This window comes from Mauremys reevesii, linkage group 1 (assembly GCF_016161935.1).
Source record: "Mauremys reevesii isolate NIE-2019 linkage group 1, ASM1616193v1, whole genome shotgun sequence".
NCBI classification, from domain to species: Eukaryota; Metazoa; Chordata; order Testudines; family Geoemydidae; genus Mauremys; species Mauremys reevesii.
Window position 1 is genome coordinate 169,003,570 of NC_052623.1, and position 26,970 is coordinate 169,030,539.

The 26,970-nt window shown below is 38.1% G+C and overlaps 1 protein-coding gene across 1 annotated transcript in view; it reads left to right on the forward strand.

Moving 5' to 3' along the window:
- The window catches only part of PAXBP1 (PAX3 and PAX7 binding protein 1), a 35,624-nt gene extending 12,081 nt beyond the window's left edge, over positions 1-23,543 (forward strand). The window contains exons 8-18 of the mRNA XM_039543663.1: positions 6,755-6,878; positions 9,935-10,034; positions 10,585-10,700; positions 12,643-12,842; positions 14,223-14,367; positions 14,521-14,642; positions 15,463-15,539; positions 15,864-15,930; positions 19,697-19,843; positions 20,299-20,453; positions 22,087-23,543. Of these exons, the coding sequence (XP_039399597.1) occupies positions 6,755-6,878; positions 9,935-10,034; positions 10,585-10,700; positions 12,643-12,842; positions 14,223-14,367; positions 14,521-14,642; positions 15,463-15,539; positions 15,864-15,930; positions 19,697-19,843; positions 20,299-20,453; positions 22,087-22,204 (1,371 nt within the window). The 3' untranslated portion in view covers positions 22,205-23,543. The remainder of the gene's footprint in view (positions 1-6,754; positions 6,879-9,934; positions 10,035-10,584; positions 10,701-12,642; positions 12,843-14,222; positions 14,368-14,520; positions 14,643-15,462; positions 15,540-15,863; positions 15,931-19,696; positions 19,844-20,298; positions 20,454-22,086) is intronic.
- Positions 23,544-26,970: the final 3,427 nt, after the last annotated feature.

Here is a 26,970-nt window from a genome sequence, read left to right on the forward strand (position 1 = left end):
ACACCAGTTTGCAGTTTAAATCAGTCTTAAAAATCACACCTTTACATTGGTGCAGTTCCGAATATGTACAAAACATTGGTCTACACTAAAAAACTAACTGACCAGTAATGGACCAAACCCAGTTCTAATACTAACAGTTCAGTTATTTTCAACATTGGTTTAGGGGATCTGTTGCTGACAAACATGGGCAAAAACTGGTCAATTTCCTACTATAGATGGAGGTATTTGAGACTTGAATTTGTTAAATCTACCTTCCTTTAGTATGTCATTGTCTGCTCTCATCTCTTTCTGGATGTTCTATAGATGACTTGTTAGGGTAAAAAAAGGCCTTAACTTTAATATTTGCTAAACCTTGTGCCTATATAAAGCAATACTTTCAATAAGTTGCCAAAAAAATTACATGTAAACTAAGCCCTTGATTCTACAATTGACTGCACCCAAGCATACTCTTGCATCCATACAGAGCAACTTTGGCTTCAGTTGAAGTCCACAGAGGTACATACACAAAGTGAACTGTAAAATTGGGGCCTAATGCAGACAATTTGACTAATATTTAAATATAGCATGAAATACCAATTGGTGGTATTAAGTATTCTCATGGTTCTATGTATTCCCTAATTCTGTGGCCACAAAATTTGCACTGGAATCCACAGCCCGTCTTTCATGAATCTGTAATGTGTTATTACAAAGATCTGTAACCCATGAAAAGATAAAACTGTGGGGCAGCATAAAATAACATGGAGGCAGCCACACTACAGAATTTTCATATTAGGTCGTTAAAACCTCTTTCATTTTGTTTAAATGAAACTGCAGCAGTAAAATTTCCAGTCTGAATTTAGAGATGCAGAATTTAGATTCAGGTTGCGCTGGGCCTTGGGTATCTCATGTTGGCTTTAATTTGTTTTAAATTTTATAATAATGCAGTACATTTACCACTGTAGAAAACTTCACAGAATAAATTTTTTATTAAAGCTAATGTTAAAAAAAAATTATATAATACACAGGTTAAGAAAATAGTGTCTGTACATCTGGGCATAGTGCTTAGATATCCACAAATACAAAGTTTGTTTTTAAAAGTCATAAGATACATATAATGCATAATCAGCAATAACCAAATTTAGGTGAATAAATTTAACAATACAGTTTAGATATTAGAATCCGAATACTCAGGTACATCACTCATGAAAAGTTTTACAGAGAGATGGTTGTGGAAAGTAAAATATATCAGAGTGAAGATTGTCCTATAGTAATTGAGAATTTAGGGTAGGTTTACTATTGACGTATCTTGTTCTAGAACACTGAAACTGGTGAGGATTGTGGTTAGTCATTTTCACATTAATGCTGGCACTACAGGGAAACTTTTTGCATGAATGAGCACAAATGGGTTCATGACAATACATTTTTTCTTCACAAAGAGATTGAACAGAGAGATGTGGAAGTTCTAGTGGTGTATAGACTTACTCCTACAATAATGAGAACGTTTTAGTTCTATAAAATTGATCTCGTCTCCCTGCTATCCCTATACCTCCCCTTTTCCCCCCTCCCTGGGGGGGGACAGAAATCTTTATGAATTATTTACTTTTTTTACTTAAAAATATGCCAAGTATCAAGCAGTTTTAGATATGAAAGAATTGCATTTCACACAGTACTGAGGTGAAACCTATACTGTAGTAACTATTACATAGGTTTTAGGATAAAGTTGAATCATAGGACTGGAAGGGACCTTGAGAGGTCATCTAGTCCAGTCCCTGGCACTCATGGCAGGACTAAGTATTACCTAGACCAGGGGTAGGCAACCTATGGGATGTGTGCCGAAGCGGCACGCGAGCTGATTTTCAGTGGCACTCACACTGCCTGGGTCCTGACCACCAGTCGGGGGGGCTTTGCATTTTAATTTAATTTTAAATGAAGCTTCTTAAACATTTTAAAAACCTGATTTACTTTACATACAGCAATAGTTTAGTTGTATATTATAGACTTATAGAAAGAGACCTTCTTAAAAACGTTCAAATGTATGACTGGCACGTGAAACCTTAAATTAGAGTGAATAAATGAAGACTTGGCACACTACTTCTGAAAGGTTGCCGACCCCTGACCTAGACTATCCATGACAGGTGTTTATCTAACCTGTTCTTAAAAATCTCAATGGAAATTCCACAGCCTCCCGAGGCAGTTTATTCCAGTGCTTAAACCCGGGGTTCTCAAACTGGGGGTCGGGACCCCTAAGGGGGTCGTGAGGTTATTACCTGGGGGGTCGTGAGCGGTCAGCCTCCACCCCTAACCCCGCTTTGCCTCCAGCATTTATAATGGTGTTAAATTAAAAACACTTATTGGGGGCGGGGGGGGGTCGCACTCAGAGGCTTGCTGTGTGAAAGGGGTCACCAGTACAAAAGTTTGAGAACCACTGACTTAACCACTCTGACAGGACGTTTTTTTCCTGATGTCCAACCTAAATCACCCTTGCTGCAATTTAAGCCCATTGCTTCTTGTCCTATCCTCAGAGGTTAAGGAGAACAATTTTTCTCCCTTTCCCTAGTAACAACCTTTTTATGTACTTGAAAACTGTTATCCTGGCCCCTCTGTCTTCTCTTCTCCAGACTAAATAAACTCAGTTTTTTCAATCTTCCCCAATAGGTCATGTTTTCTAGGTCTTTAATAATTTTAGTTGCTCTTCTCTGGCCTCTCTCTAGTTTGTCCACATCTTTCCTGAAATGTAGCACCCAGAACTGTACAAAGTACTCCAATTGAGGCCTTATCAGTGCAGAATAAAGCAGAAGAATTATTTCTCATGTCTTGCTTACAGGACTCCTGCTAATACACTCCAGAATTATATTTGCCTTTTTTGCAAGAGTGTTACACTGACTCATTTGGATTGTGAGCCACTATGACTCCTAGATCCCTTTCTGCTGTACTCCTTCCTAGGCAGTCATTTCCCATTTTGTATTGTTCCTTCCTAAGTGGAGTACTTTACATTGGTACTTATCGAGTTTAATCCTGTTTACTTCGGACCATTTCTCCAGTTTGTCCAGATCATTTTGAATTTTAATCCTATCCTCCAGAGCACTTGCAACCCTTCCCAGCTTGGTATCGTTCGCAAACTTTGTAAGTGTACTCTCTATGCCGTTATCTAAATCATTGATAAAGATATTGAACAGAACCGGATCCAGAACTGATCCCTGCGGGACCCACTTAATATGCCCTTCCAGCTTGACTGTGAACCACTGAAAACTACTCTTGACAGTTTTCCAACCAGTTATGCACACACCTTATAGTAGCTTCATCTAGGTTGTATTTACCAAGTTTGTTTATGAGAAGGTCATGCAAGACCGTATCAAAAGCCTTACTTAAATTCAAGTTATACCACATCTACTGCTTCCTCCCTATCCACCAGGCTTGTTATCCTGTCAAAGATAGCTATTAGGTTGGTTTGACGTGATTTGTTCTGGACAAATCCATGCTGACTGTTACTTATCACCTTATTATCTTCTAGGTGTTTGCAAGTTGATTGCTTAATTATTTGCTTCATTATCTTTCCGGGTGCTGAAGTTAAACTGACTGGTCTGTAATTCCCAGGTTGTCCTTATTTCTTTTTTATAGATTGGCGCTATATTTGCCTTTTTCCAGTCCTCTGGAATCTCTCCCGTCTTCCATAATTTTTCAAAGATAATCGCTAATGGTTCAGATATCTCCTCAGTCAGCCCCTTGAGCATTCTAGGATGTATTTAATCAGGCCTTGTTGTCTTGAAGACATCTAACTTGTCTAAGTAATGTTTAACTTGTTCCCTATTTTAGCCTCTCCTTCTGCTTCATTTCCTCTAGCATTCAGTATGTTAGATGTCCAATTGCTAATAGCCTTTTCAATGAAAACTGAAACAAAAAAGTCATTTAGCACTTCTGTCATTTCCACATTTTCTGTTGTTGTCTCTTTCCCCCCTCCCCCATCCTTCCCCCCGATTGGCCTACCCTGTCCTTGGTCATTCTCTTGCTTCTAATGTATATGTAGACTGTTTTCTTGTTACCCTTTATGTCTCTAGCTAGTTTAATCTCAGTTTTGTGCCTTGGCCTTTCTAATTTTGTCCCTACGTACTTGTGTTATTTGTTTATATTAATCCTTTGTAATTTGACCCAGTTTCTACTTTTTGTAGGACTTTTTAAAATTTCTGATCATTGAAGATCTCCTGGTTAAGTCAATGTTAAGGGCTAAATCCTGCATTATCTTCCATGGATAATTCCATTGATTTTTCTGAAACTACTTGCATGACTAGTGCTCACACAACTAAAAGTTTGCAGAATCATGCCTTAATACTATTTTGGTTTAAAGCGGAGGGAGAATTTTAGGCAGAATGTAACAATTCCTTGTCCTGGCTAAACTTCAATTCAAGTTAACACCTCTTGCATTACCTGCAGTGCTATAAGATCTGGAATGATCACAGATGATCAGAATCCTGACTGCATCTCATCCAAGTGATGGCAACTCCCACAGCAGAGTGCCCCACAATGCCATGCGGTCATTGGGATTTAACCGACTTAAGTTGGGTTGAAGAGTGCCACCTGCTGATTTGGTGCAGTCACTTCTTGCAGGAGCTAGGTGGTCTCTTATTCCAAGACTTTTGCCTTCATGCTGCTTAGTTTGTGAGATGTTAGAGGGTCACAAAACAAGGAATGGCTTTCAGCTATCCTACCACCACAATTAACACAACACTGTGTTTGGCTCTCTTAGAAGGTAAAGATATTGGCCATCATATCTTGCTTTTATTGTATAGATATGGAAAAGATGTGGGAGGGTGAGACTATTTGTGGATGTCCAACTGTATAGTTAGTTAAATTGTATTGTAACCTTAATAATCACAGTATTGATATATCACCAAAGCACACTTTGGAAATAATTATAAATAAAAACTGATGCAAATGGAATGAGATACTGTGCACAAATCTCTGCACATTGATTTTTTTTTGTTTTATTTTTTTGAGAAAAGAAGGTAACAACCAAATGTTAATGGATTAAAGGATTAAATACATATGAATTTTAAAACTATAACAATGTAATAGGTAGTGTGAGCTATCAGGATTGATTACCAGCTGCAATATTGTGGATGTGAAGAGTACTAACTCCTCAATTTATTTGGTCCCCAGAAGGAATCTGTTTTGAATGTATTCAAACACTCATGCATAAGTTTAGTTTGTCTTTTGAAGTTCAGACACTGATTGGAGGAAACCTCTGGGGACATTTTTAAACATTCTTTCAACTCTTCAGTTAAAATTTATAGAATAAACTACTCACGGGACGAAGCTATTTTCTTTATGAACACAAACCACAGTAAAGCTAGAATATGTACTTCACCCTTCAGTTAACATTACTGTTTGGTTGCATCCGTTTATGAAAAGTCTTGTAAATCTGAGTTCAGAATTTATTTAACTCTAGAAAATTTTTAAATTTCTTTGTATCCATTTGCAATTAGTTCAAGAAGCTGTTCTGACCTGTCCGTGCTGATGTTCTCAGTCCAAGAATGCTAATATGAAGAGCTGACACTTTTCTTTTTTTCCCTTGCTATCAAGGAAAACCTGACTTGTAGTTCCTTTGGGTACCTGCAGTGGCCATTTCAGCTACAGTACCTTTTAGTATTAAGCTTTGTTGGAGGAGTTTTCCAAATACTGACTCCAGTTCTAGGTTAGTTCAGAAAACATTTTTCTGAAGCCTTTCTTTATTAAAAAAAACAAACCCTGGGATTTTAGGTAGCAGTAAAATGCTTGATCTAAAGAGCTGAAAGATTTTGAACTAGACATATCTCAGAGGTAAGGAGGCCATACCATAAGTGTTTAATGCCAGATATGAATACATTACAGGAGGTATCTTGCCAAATAAACTGAGAATTACTGTTTATTGTTTTCAAATAGAAATATGCCCAGTTTTAATTCCTTGGTGCCAGGAACTGGGATCACCCAACATAAGCTGAGGCTGCTGTTCAACACAGTAAATTCTAATTGCTGTAATATACGATTACTTTAGAAGTAAAGGTACAGCTGAAATACATTAGTCGTATTCAAAAGTGAGTAGCAGATCATCACTGACTTAGACTTCAGTCCTGCAAAGATTTACACAAGTGCATAGCTTTCCTTACATGACTAGTACCATTGAAGTGAAAATTATGCTCTTGAGTAAATTTTTTCAGGTTTGGAGCATCCATTGTCATACACAATAGCATGTGGATGATGTTTCAATGATAAAATTCAGTAATAGTAAATGCGCTGATATCAATCATTGGCATTGATTTAGTAAGTTTGGTGTGTTTTATTTCTGTACCGCTTATTGTCAATAGCGTACTTTCTCAGTAAACTAATTTTGAATCAGTATTTAGTATCTGCTGTTTACAATTAGCAGAACTCATTTTTACATTAGCACAAAACACTGTTTACAAGTACATACGGTGAAGACAATCCCACGGAATACATTTGTGGCATTTATATTCTAGTTCTGCATCTCTTTAAATCAGCCGTTAACTTACTGTTCAGGCTTTTCACACTGCTGCTCAATCAATGAAAACTACTTGTACAACTTTTGTATTATAACTGAAAGCCATTATTATAAACTCTGTCAAATGCATGTATTGGCTCCAAAGATATCAGCTGGTAAAAGAAAACAACTGATGTATCTAAAAACTGCAACAGCCTACATTGCATCTTGGAATAGTATGGTACCCCAGACAATTAGGCACCTGAAGAGTTTGATATTACGTAGTGTGTTATATTTTTACAGGTGCCCCTGATTAATGAACTCGAGTCAGCAATGCATCAGCTGTACAAACAGCGAGCTTCCCGCCTTGTCCAAAGACGACAAGATGATATTAAAGATGAATCTTCGGAGTTTTCAAGCCATTCAAGTCAGTCCATCTTGAAGGTTTTTATTATTCATTAAACAACCTTGTTTACTTAGTATGGTTGAATTTAAAAATAAATACTGTAGAGCATGATTGACTTAAAACTTATCTTTTGTGACGACTAGAAGCAAATTCAGATTTTAAAGTATTCTGATGAGTTTTGTTTAAATACTGAATCATTCTTACTCTTGAGACTTTATCTCTCCTATCTGCTAGTCTTAAGTATATATATTTTTTTCTCTTCCCTAGCATTCAGGATATTTGAGAGTAGTGATGTTTGGAATGAAACTTTTTCCTTATGTCAGGCTCTTTTGACCTACTTAAATTAATGTAGATACAAAATTTATGATATATCTACCATTGATTTCCAAACAGGATTTTTTAAATGTTAATATTCTGAAGACTTTAAAAAAAGTACAGTTTATTCTGTTAGCAATAAGTGTTACTGTTCAACAGTATAAGTTTCAGACACTTAAAAAGAAAAAAAAAAGAAAAAGCACTTCAAAGCTAAGGAGGCTGGGGGATAGTTCCTTTCTTCTCTTAGCCAAATTTAAGTTGCAGTATTCAGATACTAACTTTGTAATATTACAAATACTTTATACACGTTGGAAAGCCTCCTTTTGAGACCATTGCTCCAGAAGTGGAAATCAATTTTTTAAAAATTGGTCAGTATCTCCGTTCTAGTGATGACTGTTAAATGCGTAAAATAAGTTCTGCAAAAAAACACAGATGCTCATTTTATCTACCATTTCCTTGAGAATATTTTATTCTACATACTAATGATATCATGTAAAATTTCACTCAGGTGCTTTTGAAAACTTTCCCTGAAATTGGTAGATCTGGTTTCCTGCTTTTAAGGAGATTTCCATTTAAAAAGTGTTCTTGCCCTCAGTTGTGTGGTGGGTTTTTTTTTTTTTTAAATATATGTAGAAAACATGTCCTCTGAGCAATCAAACTTCACCTTGGTCCCCACTTTCTGGTATCCACATCTATACCCATCCATCTATTTAAGAACAATAGAAAATAGATTTTGTGCCTCGTTACAAAACTACATTCTCATGCCCACTGCAAGTGCCTTTTGAAATAATATTCAGCATGTGCACAAAGCCTTATTAACTCTAAAGTTAAAATCACTCGCCCTCTTTTGAGAGCTCAGTTGAACATGGGCCTCGTGCTGGCTCTCCCATTTACCCTGGGTGCATTGCTTTGATGCCTGTGATATGCCAAGTATGCTCTGAGCAAATTACTTAGGGAGCCTACAGTGGGGCATGTTGGATTAGAATGTGATTTTTTGGGGGGGGATGGGAGGAGTTTGGATACTATCATAAAGGGGAAGCCTTATCTGAAGCATGGGAGTCCTGAGGATATATTTTGGTAAATAGATATACATGGATATATTCCTGAAATGTTTCCGTCCTGTCCTCTTCTCCACCAAGACTGGTAACAAGTGTCAGTCAGTTTCTCAATCAGAGGTGCACAAACACATCAACTTGACAATCAGCTCACTTTACTCCTTAAACCAAAAAGTTGTTACCTTTGGAATGGACTTAAACAGGTTCCCCAAATGGTTACTTTACTCTGTCTTATTACAATAGGTAACATAATCTTGACAGATGTAACGTATTGAACAAATTACAACTTCACCCATGCTCTAAAGCAGCCGTTCTCAAACTGTGGGTCAGGACCCCAGAGTGGGTCGCAACCTTGTCTTCCGGGGGTCGCCAGGGCTGGCTTGGACTTTCCGGGGCCCAGAGCCAAAGCCTGAGCCTCAGCACTGGGGCTGAAGCCTGAGGACTCCAGCCCTGGGTGGTGGGGCTTAGGTTACAGGCCCCCTGCCTGGGGCTGAAGCCCTTGTGCTTCCACTTTGACCCTCCCGCCCAGGGCAGTGGAGCTTGGGCTTTGTCGCTCCTTCTGCGGTCATGAAGTAATTTTTATTGTCAAAAGGGGGTTGCAGTGAAATGAAGTTTGAGAACCCTTGCTCTAAATCTCTTGTTTTCTGAAAGGATTTACCCTTTCTTAAATAGGAACACTAAGACAAATCATCATTAACATTCTTAAATGATGAATGATTTGATAACCTGGTTTGGTAAGAATGCATAACTTTATTTTTTGTACTTTGAGGCTATTGTTGAAATCCTGTGATGTTTATATTCTAGAGGGTGGATCTGGTATCAAGTAATACTTGTGAGAATTTATCTCAAAGGTTAGACAAGCTGGAGACTCTTGTGTTAATTTCAGTCAATGGCTTATCACTGGCTTCACTGATGAAGAGCAGAATTTAATGTAGCTAATCAGAATGATCTATCATTGAATTGTTTAAAAAAAAAATGGAAAAAAATTTAAGCTTTATTTCCTAGTTTCAGATATACACCTCTACCTCGATATAATGCTGTCCTTGGGAGCCAAAAAAATCTTACCATGTTATAGGTGAAACCGCGTTATATCGAACTTGCTTTGATCCACCAGAGTGTGCAGCCCCCAAGCACTGCTTTACTGCGTTATATCCAAATTTGTGTTAATCGGGTCACGTTTTATCAAGGCAGAGGCGTATATCAAACCTACACGTAACTTAGTGAACTTGATTTTATTTCAGGGAGAAAGACTAGATGAATAGGAGTCTGAGATACTGAATCTTTGTTACAGGGCTGCCTTTCTCTTCCCTCCCCCTCTTCTCTTCTCTTCTCTTCTCTTACTCAGTGTTTTTAAAATGTTGCATGCTGAATGCTATATTTATAGCAGCAGTACAGTTTTTCCATTTTTGTTGTATCAAGCAGTTTAAATATTTACTGCTTTAGGCCACGGAGTGTTGATAACCTATGAGCACCAGTATTAGAGGGGAGGACTGAAGTGTGATGAAACCAGATTTGTATTTGAATAAATTTGGAGTATCTTCAATTTGAGATTCCAACTTCCATCACTACTTCTCTCAACCTCTAGTAGCTACAGATTCAAACATTTGGGTTTGTCTGTTTTCAGCTGCTTCAAAATACAGCTGGACAACACGTTATTCCCTGTTACTGTAGATGAGTGTTTTAATTTCAATCAATGTAATCTTGCAGGTAAAGCATTGATGGCACCAAATCTTGATTCTTTTGGACGAGACAGAGCACTCTATCAAGAGCACGTAAAACGGCGGACTGCGGAAAGGGAGGCTAGAAGGTACAGTACTGAGATTTCCTGACTCTATTGGGGTTGCACCCAAAGGCTCCATGCAGTATCATGGAAGTTCCTGCATGATGTAATAACATGTAGGAAAGCACTGTCCCCGCCCTGGACAACTTAGAGACTATTTGCTTTGTGTAGTAATGGAGAGAACATTTCAGTTAAATGACAAAAGTACATATCTGGTTAGTTACAGTTCTCCTTCCAACAAAACTTTCTCCTTTCATCTTAATCCCTCTGTCCAGGCACCTCATGTCTCAGCCCATGTGCTTGCCAAGGATATCCTCAAAGAAATACTCAGGCTTAGTATGTGGAAGCAGCCAATCAGAGGGTGCTTGCTAAAGTTACCGAAAATGCCTATAAGCCACTCCAGTCTTGCTGCAGTCCTTACTGCTTTTCCCTAGCTCCCATGGTGAGGGATGGAGAGGCTGTCTTTATTTTGGCTCTCCTGGGGTCAGAAGCAGGACCAGCATGGCTAAAACTGTTGTTCATTTGTACAAAGATCTTAATGATTGGTTTATACTGTAATTGTATTGCTGCCTTATAGAACCCGTCGTAGGCAAGCAAGAGAACAAACTGGGAAGATGGCAGATCACTTTGAAGGCCTTTCTAGCGATGATGAAGAAACTTCAACAGATATTACTAATTTCAACATGGAACGAGGTTAGAAAAGTCACTCACTTATTAACTGAACATGGAAATCCTAAAAAAAAAAAATGAACGTTACACAATATGGATTTTTTCTAGACTCAGAATGACAAGATAACAGAATCACAACAGTGACTTGAAGTTGTTTTTAAAAAAAAGCATTTAATAAGAATATGGAACTTGATGGGGACGATATCCACTCTTAAAACCAAGTTTAACAGACCTGTTCTAAAATCATGTACAAACTCAACTTATTCTATGGAGATATTCTAGCTAAAATAGAGGAATTGCTCTTCCTCCCTTCTTGCTGAACAAGCTTGTATAGTAAAGGGTAACATGCCTCCTTCCCCACACCATCATGTAGTTTTGCACAAATTCAGTGCTCTACTTCTTTGCAAGTCTGAGTGGTTTCTATTGTATTATGAAACATATGCTCCCTCTAATGACAAAGAGTTAAATGTTTACATTTGTGTGGGTTTTGGCAATTTGTTGTTCAATAGGGGACACTTGAACTCTATCTTCTAAAAAAACCTATTTTTGGGTGATTTTTGGCATGATATTGTATTATCCCTTAGAATTCTGAAGTCGCGGACCTTGGTAGGCGAAGGACAGTGTCTTTTCTGAAGTTCTGCTTAAGTGTCTATAAGCTTAATGACAATTTTTATGGAGCTGTGTTGCACAAGTTGAAATTTTAATATTTTTTCCTTGCATACATGTAACTAAATGGGCTGTGTAGTGACTAAGCCCTGTAAGCCTATAACTCTAAAATTTCCATTGTTTTAATTGGCTGTGTTTTCACGAAAACTGCTATCAGTGCATAAGAGTAATCTGTTTGAGTTTTGTAAAGTGGAGTGTCTGTTTAGGTTTTTTGCAGGTACAATAAAACTTTGTTAAAAACAATATTAACCTCAACTATCTAGTTAAAAACTTAGTGTCTGAACTGCTGTTTTAACTTGGCTTCTTGTGCATATATATGAGATTTAGAAACAGATACTGTGCCTGCTCAGTATCTATTAAAGACTTTTAGTATATTCATATGACACACACCATAGATTCATTTTGGATTGCAAGATGCACAAATGGCGCACATATAACTGGGACATAATGGCAGTTAAAGATCTCTGGGACAACTTAATAGGTTCTTAGTTTAGGTATCACTGTTGTGGGAGCCCAGTGTAAAAGATACAGCTATATGGTGCTGCATTGTGTAACACCTCTCATTGGTTTCCCTTTTGGAACTGAAGAGCTACAGGAAGGGCCCTTTGAAGTTTTTCCCCTTTATATTCTTGATGCTCTAACTCTAAACATTGTTTACAACAAAGAGAACTAGAGCTGCAGGAAGAAGGAATGACTAAAATGAAGAGAATGTAATAGTGTAAGACAAGGGGTGAGAGGGAGTAAAAGGATAAAGCAGGAACTTGGACAACTGCTAGGCTAGCAAACTATTAGTACAGTAAAGATACAAAAAAGTTCCTGGTAATTGTAATGATCACTAAACGTGATACATGTATATTAACATTATCAACAGTTCAGTACATTCTAAGATCCACATGTCCGAATCCACGCTTTCTGGAACCCTCATTTGTCTGGCTAGTGTTAAGGATGCCCCATCACACTTAAAACGTGGCGCACAGTTCTTCATTTTCACCCTTATTTATCATTATTGATACAGTCCCACTTCTGGCTACTACTGAAACAAAACTGATGGTGCTACAAAAGCTTACTAGATCTTAATATAAAACACATAGACACTTATAGCACTCAGGCACTGTTTGCGTTGCAGTGTGTGGGAAGAATAGAGGAGCAGAAACTAGAAAACTGAATTTTTTTGTTGCTTTTTCTCAGTTTCTAAGCTGAATCTCCTTTAATTTGCTTGAATAAACCACCTTATGGAAGCTCTTGCAGACAATAGAACATCAGCTTGTTACCTAGTTCTCTACACTTTTTTTTCTCCTAGATCGCATTTTGAAGGAGTCCAGCAAAGTTTTTGAAGATGTACTAGAAAGTTTCTACTCAATTGACTGCATTAAATCACAGTTTGAAGCCTGGCGTTCCAAGTATTTCTCTTCTTACAAGGACGCTTATATTGGCCTCTGTTTACCAAAGCTGTTTAATCCTTTAATAAGACTTCAGCTCCTTACCTGGACTCCTTTGGAGGTAAGATACTGTTGTTCAAATTAAGTGAACTGTTGTGTAGTAGAGTGTCACTTTTTCAAAACAAGATGAACTACCCTCGAGGTCTTTTCAACTATGCCATTCTCAGGTCTTGGGCCTCAAGCTTATAAGGGTGTAAGCTCTTTAGGCAGGGACCTTGTTTTTGTTCTGTTATCTATCACATCTAGCATAGTGTGGTCCTAGTCCATGGTTAGATCTCCCAGGAGGTATTGAAATATAATTAATATCTTTTTTTTAATGGAATCATATGATTAATCCATGCCATGATTACCACAGCCGGTCTGCCTTAAGTTCAACAGCTGCCGTTATTTTTCCTTTGGGAGCAATGACAGTGGTATCCAGTAACCAAATAGCCTTCTTAAAGCAAAGTATTTATTTAGAACAAAAGCACTTAAGAGAAAACAGATCTTAAAACATTTTAAACTTGTTTACTGTTGAGTGTACCTTCTGAATAAAATGAGCTATTTTATTTCCCAGTTAAGCATGTAAGTATGTTGAAAACATGCCAGATGGCTTTCCACTTATGATTTTTAATGATTTGGCTATTCATTTCACTTACGTGGGAATATAGAAACAGGGCTGATACCAGGAAGGGGATAGGAGGTTATAAATAATGTTACTAGATGTACCCCAGTATCTGTCCATGTGGAGTAGAATCACAAATCTAATAGTGTATGGATACATGAGACATTTTGGTGCTTGCAGGTTTAACCATTTATGTTCCATAGGCTACAAAATGGGCACATAAATGTGGTTTTCTTATATAGAATAGGCCTTTTTCTTCAGGATTCTGTAGTTAGTGTGGTATCACTAGCGTGTTCCATACTGGAGTTTGGTTACCACTCTGTACAAATGATTTGTGTGCCACGAACATAAGAAAACAAAATACTTTACATCTCTCTGAAGTAAGTGAATACCCTCCCCATTTTGTTAATGGGGAAATAAGGCAAAGTGGCTTACCCTCAGTCACGCAGAATCAGTTGCAGAAATTAATAGGACTTAAGTGTTTCATGCTTAACTAAGGTATTTTGGGCCAGATAAAAATGCAGACAGAAGTCTGCATTGAATTCCATGTGAGTTAGGTGCCTTTGAAAATCCCATTAGGCGCCTAAACCCCTCTTAAAAATCTGGCCCTTTGTCTAATGGCTAATGTGCTTAATATTTTTAGGATATCTAGGATACTTGGCACATAATTCCAAAGCTATTTTTTTTTTAAAAGGAGAAAAAAACGTAGGTCTTCAGGTGTATTATGCTGATGTTTTAGGTTGGCTAAATAAGTTATTCAGGCTCTTTAAAACTACTGTTGGCGTCAAACAATGTTTAAATGTATGGGATTAACGTCTGCCTAATTAATTTTAATAGGGCAAGTGTCAAGATTTTGAGAGTATGTTGTGGTTTGAATCGTTGCTATTTTATGGCTGTGAAGAACAAGAGCAAGAGAAGGATGATGCTGATATTTCGTTATTACCTACCATTGTGGAAAGAGTTGTTCTCCCTAAACTAACAGGTATAACTGAAATGCTATTTTGTAACTTCTACAAATATTAAACCATAGTAAATTCAGGAGAAAACAACTTTTGTATGATTTAACTGTCTTAATACCTACTTTTTGAGCACCTGCAAAGAAAACTGTGTAGTAATTCTTAATTATTTTTACTAGTACTTGCTGAAAGTATATGGGACCCTTTTTCTACAACACAGACATCTAGGATGGTAGCGGTTACACAGAAACTAGTAAATGGATACCCTTCAGTGGTAAACGCAGAAAACAAAAACACACAGGTAACTTATTTTTTTTTTTCTCAGTCACACTTGTTTGGGAATCTGTTATAGAGTTTATGCAGCATAATGAGACACATTACACACACTGGAGCAAGGAGCAGAGTCTTACAACTAATGGGTGTGTCAGTGCCCAATTCCATAGCACTAAAGATCCAGTGCAGCAGCTGAGGGAAGTAAACAAGGAAGGGAGCTAAGCCATTTGAGTCTGTACAAAATGTACAATAGGATTTGAACAGGATGATTCAAAATGTACCAAACTTAGTTATGGGGCTATAATTTCACTTTAAGGTTCAGTTGGAAACACCGTTGCTTCTGTTTTCATAGCATATTGTATTGATAGAACCTTCTCTAGATTGAGTGCCACATTTGCTTGTCTTATATGATAAAAACTTTGACAACTTAGTGATATTTTGCAGTGTCATAGCTGTATACTTACAGTATAGGAGTTAACGGAATGTGGATGCAAACCTTAGAATAATAAGAGAACTCCCAGCAGAGTTGATAGATTAAGACTGTGTAAGACCCGGATCCTGCAAATTGTTAAGAATTTGTTTAAAGTTAAGCACAGGACTAGCCACATTGACTTATGTTCCCTTTAAATTGAAGTCCAGTATTTTTATTGACTTGTTAATTGTAGATATTTCCAATATTTGACTTCAGTAGGACTACTCGCATACTTGAAGTTAAGCATGTTTATGTATTCTGCTGAATTGGGGATTAAAGCACTTCTCTTTAGAAGTTAATAAAGCAGTCTTTAATTTAGCTGACAACCAAAGCAGGACTGCAAGAATTTTTAGCATTTTCATCTCAACTTTTTCAGACACTTTTGAAGGCCCTGTTACTTAGAATGAGAAGAACGCTAGATGACGATGTATTCATGCCATTGTACCCTAAAAAGTAAGTTGCTTGTTAAATGTGCAAAACAGCCATAAAAATCTTGATTGGCAATACCAGTTGCCTTTTGTCTTGCCATATGGTAGCTGAGGCTTTTTCATAGCTCTGGGCTGATTCTTAGTTTTGGGTTATAGTGATTTTTTTCAGGTTTAATAACATACTGTAAGAATGTAATGAGGTGAAAATGATGAAAAAATTATTTGAAACTTTGGAATTTTTACTATAGTCTGCCCTCCATTCATGAAAATAAGAGTAGTCCACAACCTTCAGATTGAAATTTTTATGGTTACTTATTAAACAAGTTTAGAGAAATCTTTTATTTTCCAGCATCTTAGAAAACAAGAACTCTGGTCCTTATTTGTTTTTCCAACGCCAGTTTTGGTCCTCAGTGAAGGTAAGCCAACAAAAATATCTGATGAGGCCTCAGGCCAGGTACTGCTACCATAAAATACACTTAAATATTTTAGAGAATTACTTAAAAATGCATATGGTGGAAGGGAGGTTATGGGAAAACTTAGAAAAAAATTATTTGTCTAGACTAATGAAACAGCTATATTCAGTACTTTGAGTGGGGTAGATAAGTACAGATATAGTGAACATTTGTAACTTTAAGATATACATTTTAATTTTAAAGGTTTAAAGGAAATTACCTTTTAACAAAATTTCATCCCCTTTTAAGACCATCTCTAATACAAAGAGAAGAGAGATCTTGGACAGATCACTTTGTAAATGACAACTATTTTAAAATTATGCATTACATATTTATTTGACATACAAAGCAGATCAGTCTTGATAGTCCAAATGATCCAAAAAAATAAAATCTGACAGTCTAAAAGTGTGCAGGCAAAATATAAACAGGCTAGCTAAAATGAAAGGTCTTGGTTGGGGACAAAGGACAGAACAGCTACTTTGGTTGTGTTTATTTTTAACTTTTAAAAAAGTAGGAAACATCAAACTCATTTTGCACAAGTGACACCTTTTATGTATCCCATTGGCTTTCACTCACTGCTTGCTCTAAAATTATAGAACAATTGTAATCTTGGTCTACTTGAGGCCAGCGGGATAGAGAGAAGATGAAGGAAACACCCTATCTTCACAAATGCATAGTCAGAAGGTGGCCCCCTTCCCTCCCCCCCCCCCCTTTAGCGACTGTTGAAATTAGAGACAATGGTCGCTTGCCCTTTCATTTGAAATAAAGTATATGAACTCAACAAATGAACCAAAAGAGTGGATGCATAGATTTAAGTTTGTCTTAAACTCCACAGATTTCTGCAAACAGTATAGATCTTGGATTTTCCAGTGGTGGGTGTAGGGACTGAATTGGGAAGAAATGGGATTGTTTCTCCAACTTCTAGATATGTTTGAAAATCTGTTCATATACATAACAGTACTTGTAACATTTTGGCAACAAACATTTCGATTTAAAAGTGTAGAGTTTGTCACCTTTAAACTTTTCTTTTTTACTTTTTTTCATGGGTCTGAGTGGGTGTATGTTCTAAAGGAAAAACTGGGCATGGGTCTCAGTTCTCAAACATTAAAATGAAAGTGATTTGTAGAAGACCAAAATTGGTCACATGTTCATGATCGTGCTGCCTTTTTTTTTTTTTAAGTAAATTTAGCTACATCTTGAAAGCAGTTTTCATCAATAACCCCCTCACTTCACTATGATGTGGTAGGAAAATGTCATTTTACAGATGGGGAAAGTGGCACAGAATAATTGTGACTTGACAAAGCCATAGAAGTCTGCGAGAGGCAGGATTAGTATTGAGTTCCTGGCCTTTCCAGTTCTGTGCTAAACTATGAGACCAGTGGTGTCCAACCTGTGGTCTAGGGCAGTGGTTTTCAAACTTTTTTTTTCTGGGGACCTAGTTGAAGCAAATTATTGATGCCCATGACCCAACGGATCTGGGGATGAGGGGTTTGGGGTGTGGGAGGGGCTCAGGGCTGGGGCAGCGGGTTGGAGCCCAGAAGGGGATCAGGGCTCTGTGCTGAGGGTACAGGCTCTGGGGTGGGGCTAGGGATGAGGGGTTTGCAGTGCAGGAAGGGGTTCCTGGTTTGGGGGGGGGGGCTCCCCTGGGGCAGGGGATTGGGGCACGGACTTACCTCCAGCAGCTCCCGGTCAGCAGTGCAGGTGGGGTGCAGAGGCAGGCTTCCTTCCTGTCCTGGCATCACAGACCGTGCTGCGCCCCAGCCAGCAGCAGGTGGCTCTCGCATGCAGGCACCTCTTCCACCTCTCCCTCATTGCCTGGTTCCTGGCCAATGGGAGTGTGGAGCTGGTGCTTGGGGCAGAGGCAGTGCATGGTGCCTCGTGGCCCCCCTGCCTAGAAATCGGACCCATTGCTGGCTGATTCTGGGGCACAGCACGGTGTCGGTACAAATAGGCACTAGCCTGCCTTAGCTGGGCAGCACCGCCGACGGGACTTCTAATGTCCTGGTCAGCAGTGCTGACCAGAGCCGTTAGGGTCCCTGGGTGCTGAGCAAGGCAACAGAGTGCCTTATATGCCGCGACCCAATACTGGATCACAACCAGAACTTTGAAAAACACTGGTCTAGGGGCTCTGAAGCTCTACATTGTCAAGATTGTTGGTCAGGACTGCAAAGTGTCACACATCTTGCACGACACTTCCATTTGGCAGCTTTGTTACTTATTCTTTACAACCTGTGAGACATCTTAGTAAGTTGCCAGGAGTTGCTGCGCCACTTGCTGAGCAGGCGGCGAGGCCTCACTGCCACCCCTGCTGGATCAGAGTAGGGAAGGAGCATAGCAGTGGCAGCAATGGTAGCACATTGAGGCAACAGAGAGAAGGTGAGGGGCCTGGTACTGATCCCAAGCTCTAACAGCTATCTACCAGCTTTCCCCCAGGTACTCCCGCAGACCTTTCCACCCAGACAGCCCCAAGTCACCTACCACTGAAACCATCCCATGCTCCCAAACACACTCCAACATATCTCCCCACAGCAACAGCAATCAAGTTTAGTGCAGCTGCATGTCCTCCCCTTTCACTGTTTGGGACAGATTGTATTGACTGTAAGCTGAAGTGTCTGGTTATGTTCAGGTTTGCAAACAAGCAAAATAGCCTATTAAATCTGCATAAAATGTCTCACACTGAGCAGTACAATTCGACAGCTATGCTGTTAAGAACATTTAAAATGTTGCTCCCTGTAACTTTTTAATGAAATATTTTGCATCATCCCTGCTGCTCCAGGGAGGAAGTAGGAGCAGGCACATCCTCCCAAACTGCCTTCCACTACTTTCTTTGAAGCCCCAGCTGGAGCTTTTGTGTGAATTGGGAGTGCTCTGAACTGCTGCTTTCACTTTGCAGGGTAGGGTGCCTGCTTTCTTGCCAGACTATGGAAGCTCCAGGAAAAAAAGGATCTGGAGTTCCACTAGCTCTGATTTTGCTTAGGGGAGCACCTATCAAAAAAGTCTCTTAAACCCCACATAGCCACTGACTGCAGCACAGGAGAATGGAGATCAAGTTGAAGCTGAGAACCAACAGCTCCCTTATTCTCTGCCTCTGCACTGGTCTGCAAGATGCTTTAATTTGTACCAGCTGGCATTGGTTCCCTATGGTCCATATTCCAGTTGGAGATAAAACACTTAGCCACTCTCCCCTGTACAACATGCCTTCTGTACGAATGGCTGTTGGGAGTCAAGTATAGGCACTACCCATGCTGTCTGTACGATAATGGGATTTTTCCTGTGCCAGAGTTGTTTGCAGGTGGTACAGAGGAAGCCAGAACAGGGCAGAGTCTGCCCCAAAGTATTGATTGTGTTTTTGTTTTGTTTAAATTTGTTCAGCCCTCAGGCTGAAAAGTTCGGACATCACTGCACTAGACTACACTTAATAGACTTTATAGAACAAAGTTTGGTTGTAAAAACCTTGTTTTGCTCTTGTAGTTTCTTTTTATATATTTTCCATAGAATGCTCTGTAATCATCATTTTTGTACAAATCCAGTGTTATAACATTGGGAAGAATGACATCTCACTGGTTCTATTTAGTCATGAAACTGACTAAGAAGTTTTTCTTTACCTCACCCCGATCAGTACATTTAAACATGTCTTTTTACCTGCTTAAATTTTTTTTTTCTAGTTTATCAATAGTTGCTTGTTTTGCCTTCAAATATTCAACACTTCCATTGTCTCTGGTGTCTTTAGTTGCTAGGAAACTTTCTCCAGTGGTATGGAATCCTTTCAAACAAAACTCTACAGGAGTTATCGATAGATGGCCTGCTAAATAGATATATCCTTATGGCTTTTCAGAATTCTGAGTATGGAGATGACAGCATTAAAAAAGCTCAAAGTGTAAGTAAAATGGAACAAAATATACTTAGAAAATGTTTTTATGTATAATATTTTCTAACTCTTGAATTTCCAGTCAAGTAAAATGTATATTTGGAGCCCTAGTGGGAGACTATTCAGTTTCGTGTGTTTAGCCTAAGATTTCCAATGTTGTTGCCCATATCTCTTTTTACAAATAAAACAGTTACTATGTTTTCATAGCAGACAACTGTTTTTAATAGAAGAATTCTAATTTCATATAATGTATCTGTTTATTGCTATCCTCAATATTGTTGGTGATATTTTTAAGATATTGATTAGTATGTGTTGCTAGCATCTTATTTCTCACATTGGTGTTTAATATGTTAACCTTATTGTTTTAGGGCTTACCAGTGCCAGTACTGGTATCAGACCATAGGTATTAGTCATCTTTCTTGCCTTTATGCTGTTAACACATTTTCTTCTTCCCTCATCTCTAGGTAATTGCTTGCTTTCCGAAACAGTGGTTCACTAACCTAAAAGGGGACAAGACTATTTCCCAGTTAGAAAATTTGTGTAGATACCTTGTTCATCTGGCTGATACAATTTACAGAAACAGTATTGGATGCTCTGATGTGGAGAAAAGAAATGCAAGGTAATTTATTTTGAATCATTTAATGCAATGGCATCTCATGCTTCTGATATACACAACACAAAAGCACATGTGCCATCATATATATTTTTCCCCTTTGGGAGGAGTTCCCCCCCTTTTTTTTTAAAGTTTTAAATAGGATCCTTAATATGGTATCAATGGCTTTTGGGAATGGCTAGTGTATTGTATAAAGGTTATTTTTAACCTGCTCCCATTGTGTAGTTCTGCTCTAAAAAATTACTTGAAAAGTAGCATTTTGGGATTTTGTTTGGTTTTGATGGTTTCTTTACAAATTTGCTGATGTTGCAGCTAACTGTTTGCCAAGCAAATTCCCACCACTGTCAGCAATACAGATTTCTGTAATCCAAATTGTATTCTTGTCTTAAACACACCTGAACATTCTCAGATAACATTGTTTAACCCTGCTCATGAGAATCACCATACCTAAAAGCATAAATGGGATTAAATGCCCATATGTGACTACTAGAGGTGAATTGGAGAAGGTGAGGAGAGAGATTCTAGTAGAAAATGAGTCTTTCGATAGTCGTCCTAGTTTATAAACTGGTATTTTCTTTCTACGCTAGCTGTTTCTCTGGCAAACTCACACTGGAACTGTGGATAAATACTGAAAGGGTAGATGGATATTGAGCCAAAAGGATTTCTTTCTGATATTCTATTTCCAATTAATTTAGTCATCTTTGCTATGTGCTGATAACTTTTATTAAGTATATGGAAATACACAATAAGTCCCAAACTTTCCTGGTAACAATTGTGCAATTGGCCACTGATCTATATTGACTTCATCTTACAAAATTACATAAATGTCCTTATTTCCCTTTGCAACACAGCTATTCATCTAGGCTCCTCCGTCCCATAGTAACTGGGGAAATATTACTCTACTACATTCTATTTCAAAGCAAAAACAATCATCAATTACTTGTGCCAAAAGGGAAACAAAACATCATAACCCATGTTTGCATCTGTTTGTTTCTCTGAGTGCTGGACAGCACTTCATAGTTCAATTTGATAGTCCCATTTATGGTAGATTTTGAATTTCTGTATTCATGAAAATTTCTTTGGATGGTTAAATTTCATGTCTGAATCTTGTTCCTTTTGTGGGACTTTTAAAAATTTTCCTACCAGGCTTGTACGTCCTAGATTGCTAGGAGTTTGTTTACTGTGAATCTGTTATTACTACCCAATCCAGGTCAATCTATTACAAATGTGTAACAGTATTTTTCTCTTGTGGCATGCACAAAAACTGCTCATTTTTTACATTTTTTTGGTTCAAGCAGTGTGTGTGTGTGTGTTAAATGGAGCTGTGACTGACTTTCTAACACCGCATGTGACCCAATAATTTATCCTGAGACTATACTATGTCCAAATAAGCCATACATATGCAGCTTGTCTTCCCTTTGTTTCTAGGATTGCTGTACCCAAAAGAGACTTTTTTTTGTTTTCATATCCAGAAACACCTTAATTTCAATGAGCTGTATTTAAAATAAATATATATCCACAAGCTGGCTCACTTGCTGTGAGAAAAAAGAATAAGCAGTGAAACATTTCTAAAATACTATTTGACTTGTGCAAAATTTTGATTTCTAGTTGTATTAACTTATTTTTTCCCATCATTTAGGGAACACATAAAACAGACAGTAAAGCTTCTAGCAAGTATTCGAGCGCTGGACCATGCTGTGACAGTTGCAAATGAACATAATGTGAAAGAGTTAAAGGTTTTAATTGAAGGGAAATAACTTTTAGATGACTCATTTTGAGCTTTAAAACCATTCCTGATGTGTAATTTATGTACATATGTAAAGTTTCTTAAACTGTAAAATATCCTTGTTTTAATACAAAGTGCATTGTTACATACATCATCCTTAATAAGCATTGATTTCTTTAAAAAGAGAAAAGGAATCCAGGAAGACCATCTTTCCAGCAGTCAGACTTCCCTTAAAATCTCTCAACATTGTTTACAAAAATATTTTGTACCCCATAACTAGTCATCTACTCAGTTAATTGTCCCATGATTAACTGGAGTATGTGTAATATATAATGTGTAATATACAGTATGCTTATATTTATACCACCCTGTTACTTTCACACTGGATATAGTGGTCTTCTGCTGTTGAAATAAGTGTTTCAGTTGCTGAAATTTACTTCAATAAACTGACTGCATTATTGGTCAAAAGGGCTGGCAAAATATATGAGAATCAAAGAAGCTTTCACATAGCACCTAACATTACAAAGCAGCTGTGCTTCACTCAGACTGAAATAGCTTAACTTTACATCTTGTATTCAGAGTTAATATGGATCTTTCTTCAGACTGTTTTTAAAATCATCATTAGCATAGTTTTTGATGGAAACAGTAGTCTGATGACTTAAAACATAAGTTACCACATGTTTAAGTTAAATGGCAACACTGTGTGATGCTGTGTGCCCCCCCTCCACTCAATTACTCATCTTGAAGGGGGCAGCATTTCACTCATGGATCCTGGACCCTCATCCTTTGAACAACTCCTCTAAATCTACTATTTGTGTTCTGTTGCGTAACTTATATCTTTGATTTAGATGTGAAATATATTTGCTCAAACATGGGTATTTCTAGAGGTGTAAAAGCCAAACAAAGGAAACACATATTTGAGTCAATATAAATATCACACAGTAAATAGTCAAACGACTTTAAATTTAACACTTCCCGTCAAGTAAGACCATTTTAAAAAATGGACTAGCTTACAAAACAAAATGGCCGTTTAGGTATAAGAGCTGTTTTTTTGTCAGAACACTAGTGACATCTTCGAGTCCCAGGAACACTAACTTGCAGTCACTGTCTTGGACAAGCTATTTCCAGGTGTGCCCTATGTTATGGGAATTGTAGCAATAAATTGGCATACTGAGTAACATTATAATCATTGTATTTTATGCTCATGTCATGTGGTATAAATTAGGATATTAAAAATGTACAATTTGTAACATGCACACATCATTTGGAAACCAAACAATTGTTTTCTGAACTTGGGCTGTTGGAGCACATTCAGAGTATCTGCTTTTAAGAATCCTTCCAATAAACTTGTCTGTCATGGAGCTGTCTAAGTGAAACCTGTGAAGCTTATTTTGTTCGTTCCTTGGGAGAGAGGTAAAGGAAGAAATCTGCATGCTTGTTGACTAATTTTTTAACAAATAATGAAGGAAAAACTTGAATTGGAAGGAGGATTTTGAAATATACCAAAGCCATATTGTCTTCGGATGGGATCTCATTACATTATTAGGATCAAAATCCACCTTTTATAGTGGAATTCTGGTTGCAATCTTAGTTATGGAGAGGCTATACCTCTTAGTTACACACACCTGCAGAGCTGCAGCAAGAACCCTGGGCCTGCAGTTCCTAAATTCAGAGTTTTATGACTACAGTGGTTGCTAGCTAAAAGCAACAGCCCTGAATATTCAATGGTACTTTATTTGTTATTGAGTGTAAATAGCTAACATTTTTCATTACTGCAACTGCAGAAAACATACTTGACTCCTTTTAAAATCTTGTAAAACTGAGTGCCTTCAAATGCAGTTTTAATCAAAGGGGTTTAAAGACTGTACCAGTGTAAGTGTATATTGTTTTATAATATATTAGGATAAAACTGTTAAGTACTCAATCAGCTCCAGTTGAGGTAGAGCTCTTATCCCCTGGAGCAAGACTTCCTCGATAATTGAATTGTGGGGTTTAACAGGCATTATATAAATGTTCAATTTTCTGTGGCCTGAACAATGGCTGCAATCTAATACCTTATCTGGAAAAGGAATTCTGGCAAATTCAAACACCTCCACTGTGGGCTAGAATGTACTATGGCAGGGGCAGTGTGGGGAAATGTAGACAATTATTTGATATGGCCTCCAGGAATATAATAAAAAAACCCACAAACCCAAATTGCTGTATGAGCCATGGCTGATGCACTACCATAGTATCTTGTGGAGGAGACAGTGAGAAGCAGAGTAGAACCCCACCAGTGTCTCTGACTGGTACTTCTAATGGAAGACCAGATCTGTATGAGCAGCTGATTCTATTATGCCCTATGAAGCTGAACACTGTTTTGGCCTTGCTCTGCTGTCCAATTGTGTCCACTCCATGCAGAGGGGAATTTTGACTCCTAAGGGTAGCGGTATCTCACTATGCTCTTTGCACTTAACTTTCCCTGAGAGGGCACATGCTTCACAGAGCAACTATTCTCCCCAACTCTAACCACCTAGTTGTCTTTACTGTCCCTGGAGCTAAGTTTCTATGGAGGGAGTGGCCCCTTCTTTCCACCCACTTGTTCCTCTCTGTACCAAGTAGCAGTAGGTGGTGTTATGCCCCTTAAAAAATAAAAATGCCAGCTTGCAGTTGACCACATTATTTCACTGATTAAATCTGTGTACTATATTAATCAGGCTGGACATTTTCAAGACCACTTTATTAGAAAGCTGCTGGTACTTACAAAGCTTCAAGTCATGGCATCTTGCATCAATTCGGGTTCTCAAACAAGTCATATTTACAGGCCTGTTGAGTACAACACACACACACACCCCTGCTTTTTCATTACAGTAGAGTGATTTTTCTTAATAGATTGTCAGATTATAAAATTGCAGTTTATCAATATGTATTTATTTTTCTCAAAGAAAATGTTTAACAATATTGTTAACTATAGCTAATTTACATTTTTAATGAACACCAGTGTGTGGTGGCATTTTTAATGAACATCAGTGTGTGGTGGCATGCTAAAAAGGCAAAACAAAAGGAGTAAAGGTAATTCTAACCTCATTTCTTAAGATGCATGTAGGAATGAAATATTTAGAACTATGCCAAACTTTTAAGTTTAGTTAGTGAAGGATGTAGAAACAAGTACTATGTTCAATTTCTGTTCCTGGAGGATACAGTGAAACAGCTATACTTTTTTTTCCCATAATTTGTGGCCATTTAAAGAAAATCAGAATTTATTGCCAAATGCAAAACACTGAAATCCAGCTATTTATCATTTAAGAGGCTACTTGATAACAGGATTATCCATCTGCTACATTCTGATGGTTTTCACTGCCAGCTAATACCTATATGAAATGAATTCTAGGGTCTCAATCCAGTTTCCTGTTATCCATATTACACTTGCCATCTTCATTGTTGCAGCAGAGAGAGCAAGGAGTGAATGCAGATGGAGATGGAACTTTTGTGTATCTTGAGGAGGTCCTTTTGAGATTAAAGATGCTGTATCTAGAGGATAAGTGCAGAAGCTCCTATAGTGCTGATTTCACTGCTCTACAGGCAAAATGCTTCTGAAATAAATGTAGTCCAACTTTACTAATTCTGGGTCACTGAGAACGAAAATGATGCTTAAAATTGTTGATTGGCTCTAGTTTTCAAGATGTGCTATTGGGTCAGTATATACGACCCTTGACTTGGGAATAGCGGAGGATAAGTGAGTTATAAAGGGAAGGGATCTCAATTTAAACCAGAAATGACTAAAATACATCTTTGACTGGATTGATGAATAAATCTATGACTGGGTTTGGACAGTACTTGCTTTTTAGGCAAAACAATGAATGATGCAATCTGAAGCTGGTATTGCGTCATACATGATATGAATTGCATCATGTTATTCCTAGAAGTCATTGATGATGCAATCATAACGAAGCTTACATCACTCTGCTGAACAAATTGCCCTATATCAGCTCTAGAAATCATACAGCGTCGTGCTCTCTTATTTGTCAGAGTTTGATTTTGCAAAGGGACACATTTCTGTTTAGCCAAAGTGAGCAGAGATGCCTCGTACTTGTGTGAACAGTGCAGATAACTTCTGCTATGATTGTGGTGAAGTGACTTTTGCATCACAAAAGTGCAGTATAACCACTATGCTTAAGAAAGCCTATCACCTTTATTTTGGCTGCAAAATTGGAGATCAGGACAAGAGTTGGGCCCCACACATATGCTGCAACACTTTTGTGCAACAAATCTTCACCAGTGGTTGAACAGGAAAAGGAAATCTATCCAAATCATTGGCACTGCAAAAGGCAGAGAGCCAACAGATCATACCAGCAATTGTTACTTCTGCATGGTGCCTCCAGTTGGGAAAGGTGTGTCAAAGAAGAAAAAGTGGACTGTGCATTATCCAAACATTCCATCAGCTATACGCCCAGTACCCCACGGAGAAGGATGAAACTTCTGGTCCTGAACCATCAATATCACAGGACCCACATTTTCTCCCATCCTCCTCCTCTGAACCACACCTCATAACACAAGGTGAACTGAATGACCTTGTCAGGGATTTGGAACTACCGAAGAGTAAGGCAGAGCTGTTGGGCTCCAGACTACAGCAGTGGAATCTCCTGGCAGGTGATGTTAGGGTTTCCATGTTCCGTGAAGGTCAAAAGGATCTTGTCACATTCTTCTTCATGGAAGGTGATCTTGTAGCCTGCAACATCGATGGTGTGATGGCAGCCCTCAACATCGTTCACGATCCAGATGAGTGGAGACTGTTCATTGATTCTTCGAAGACGAGTC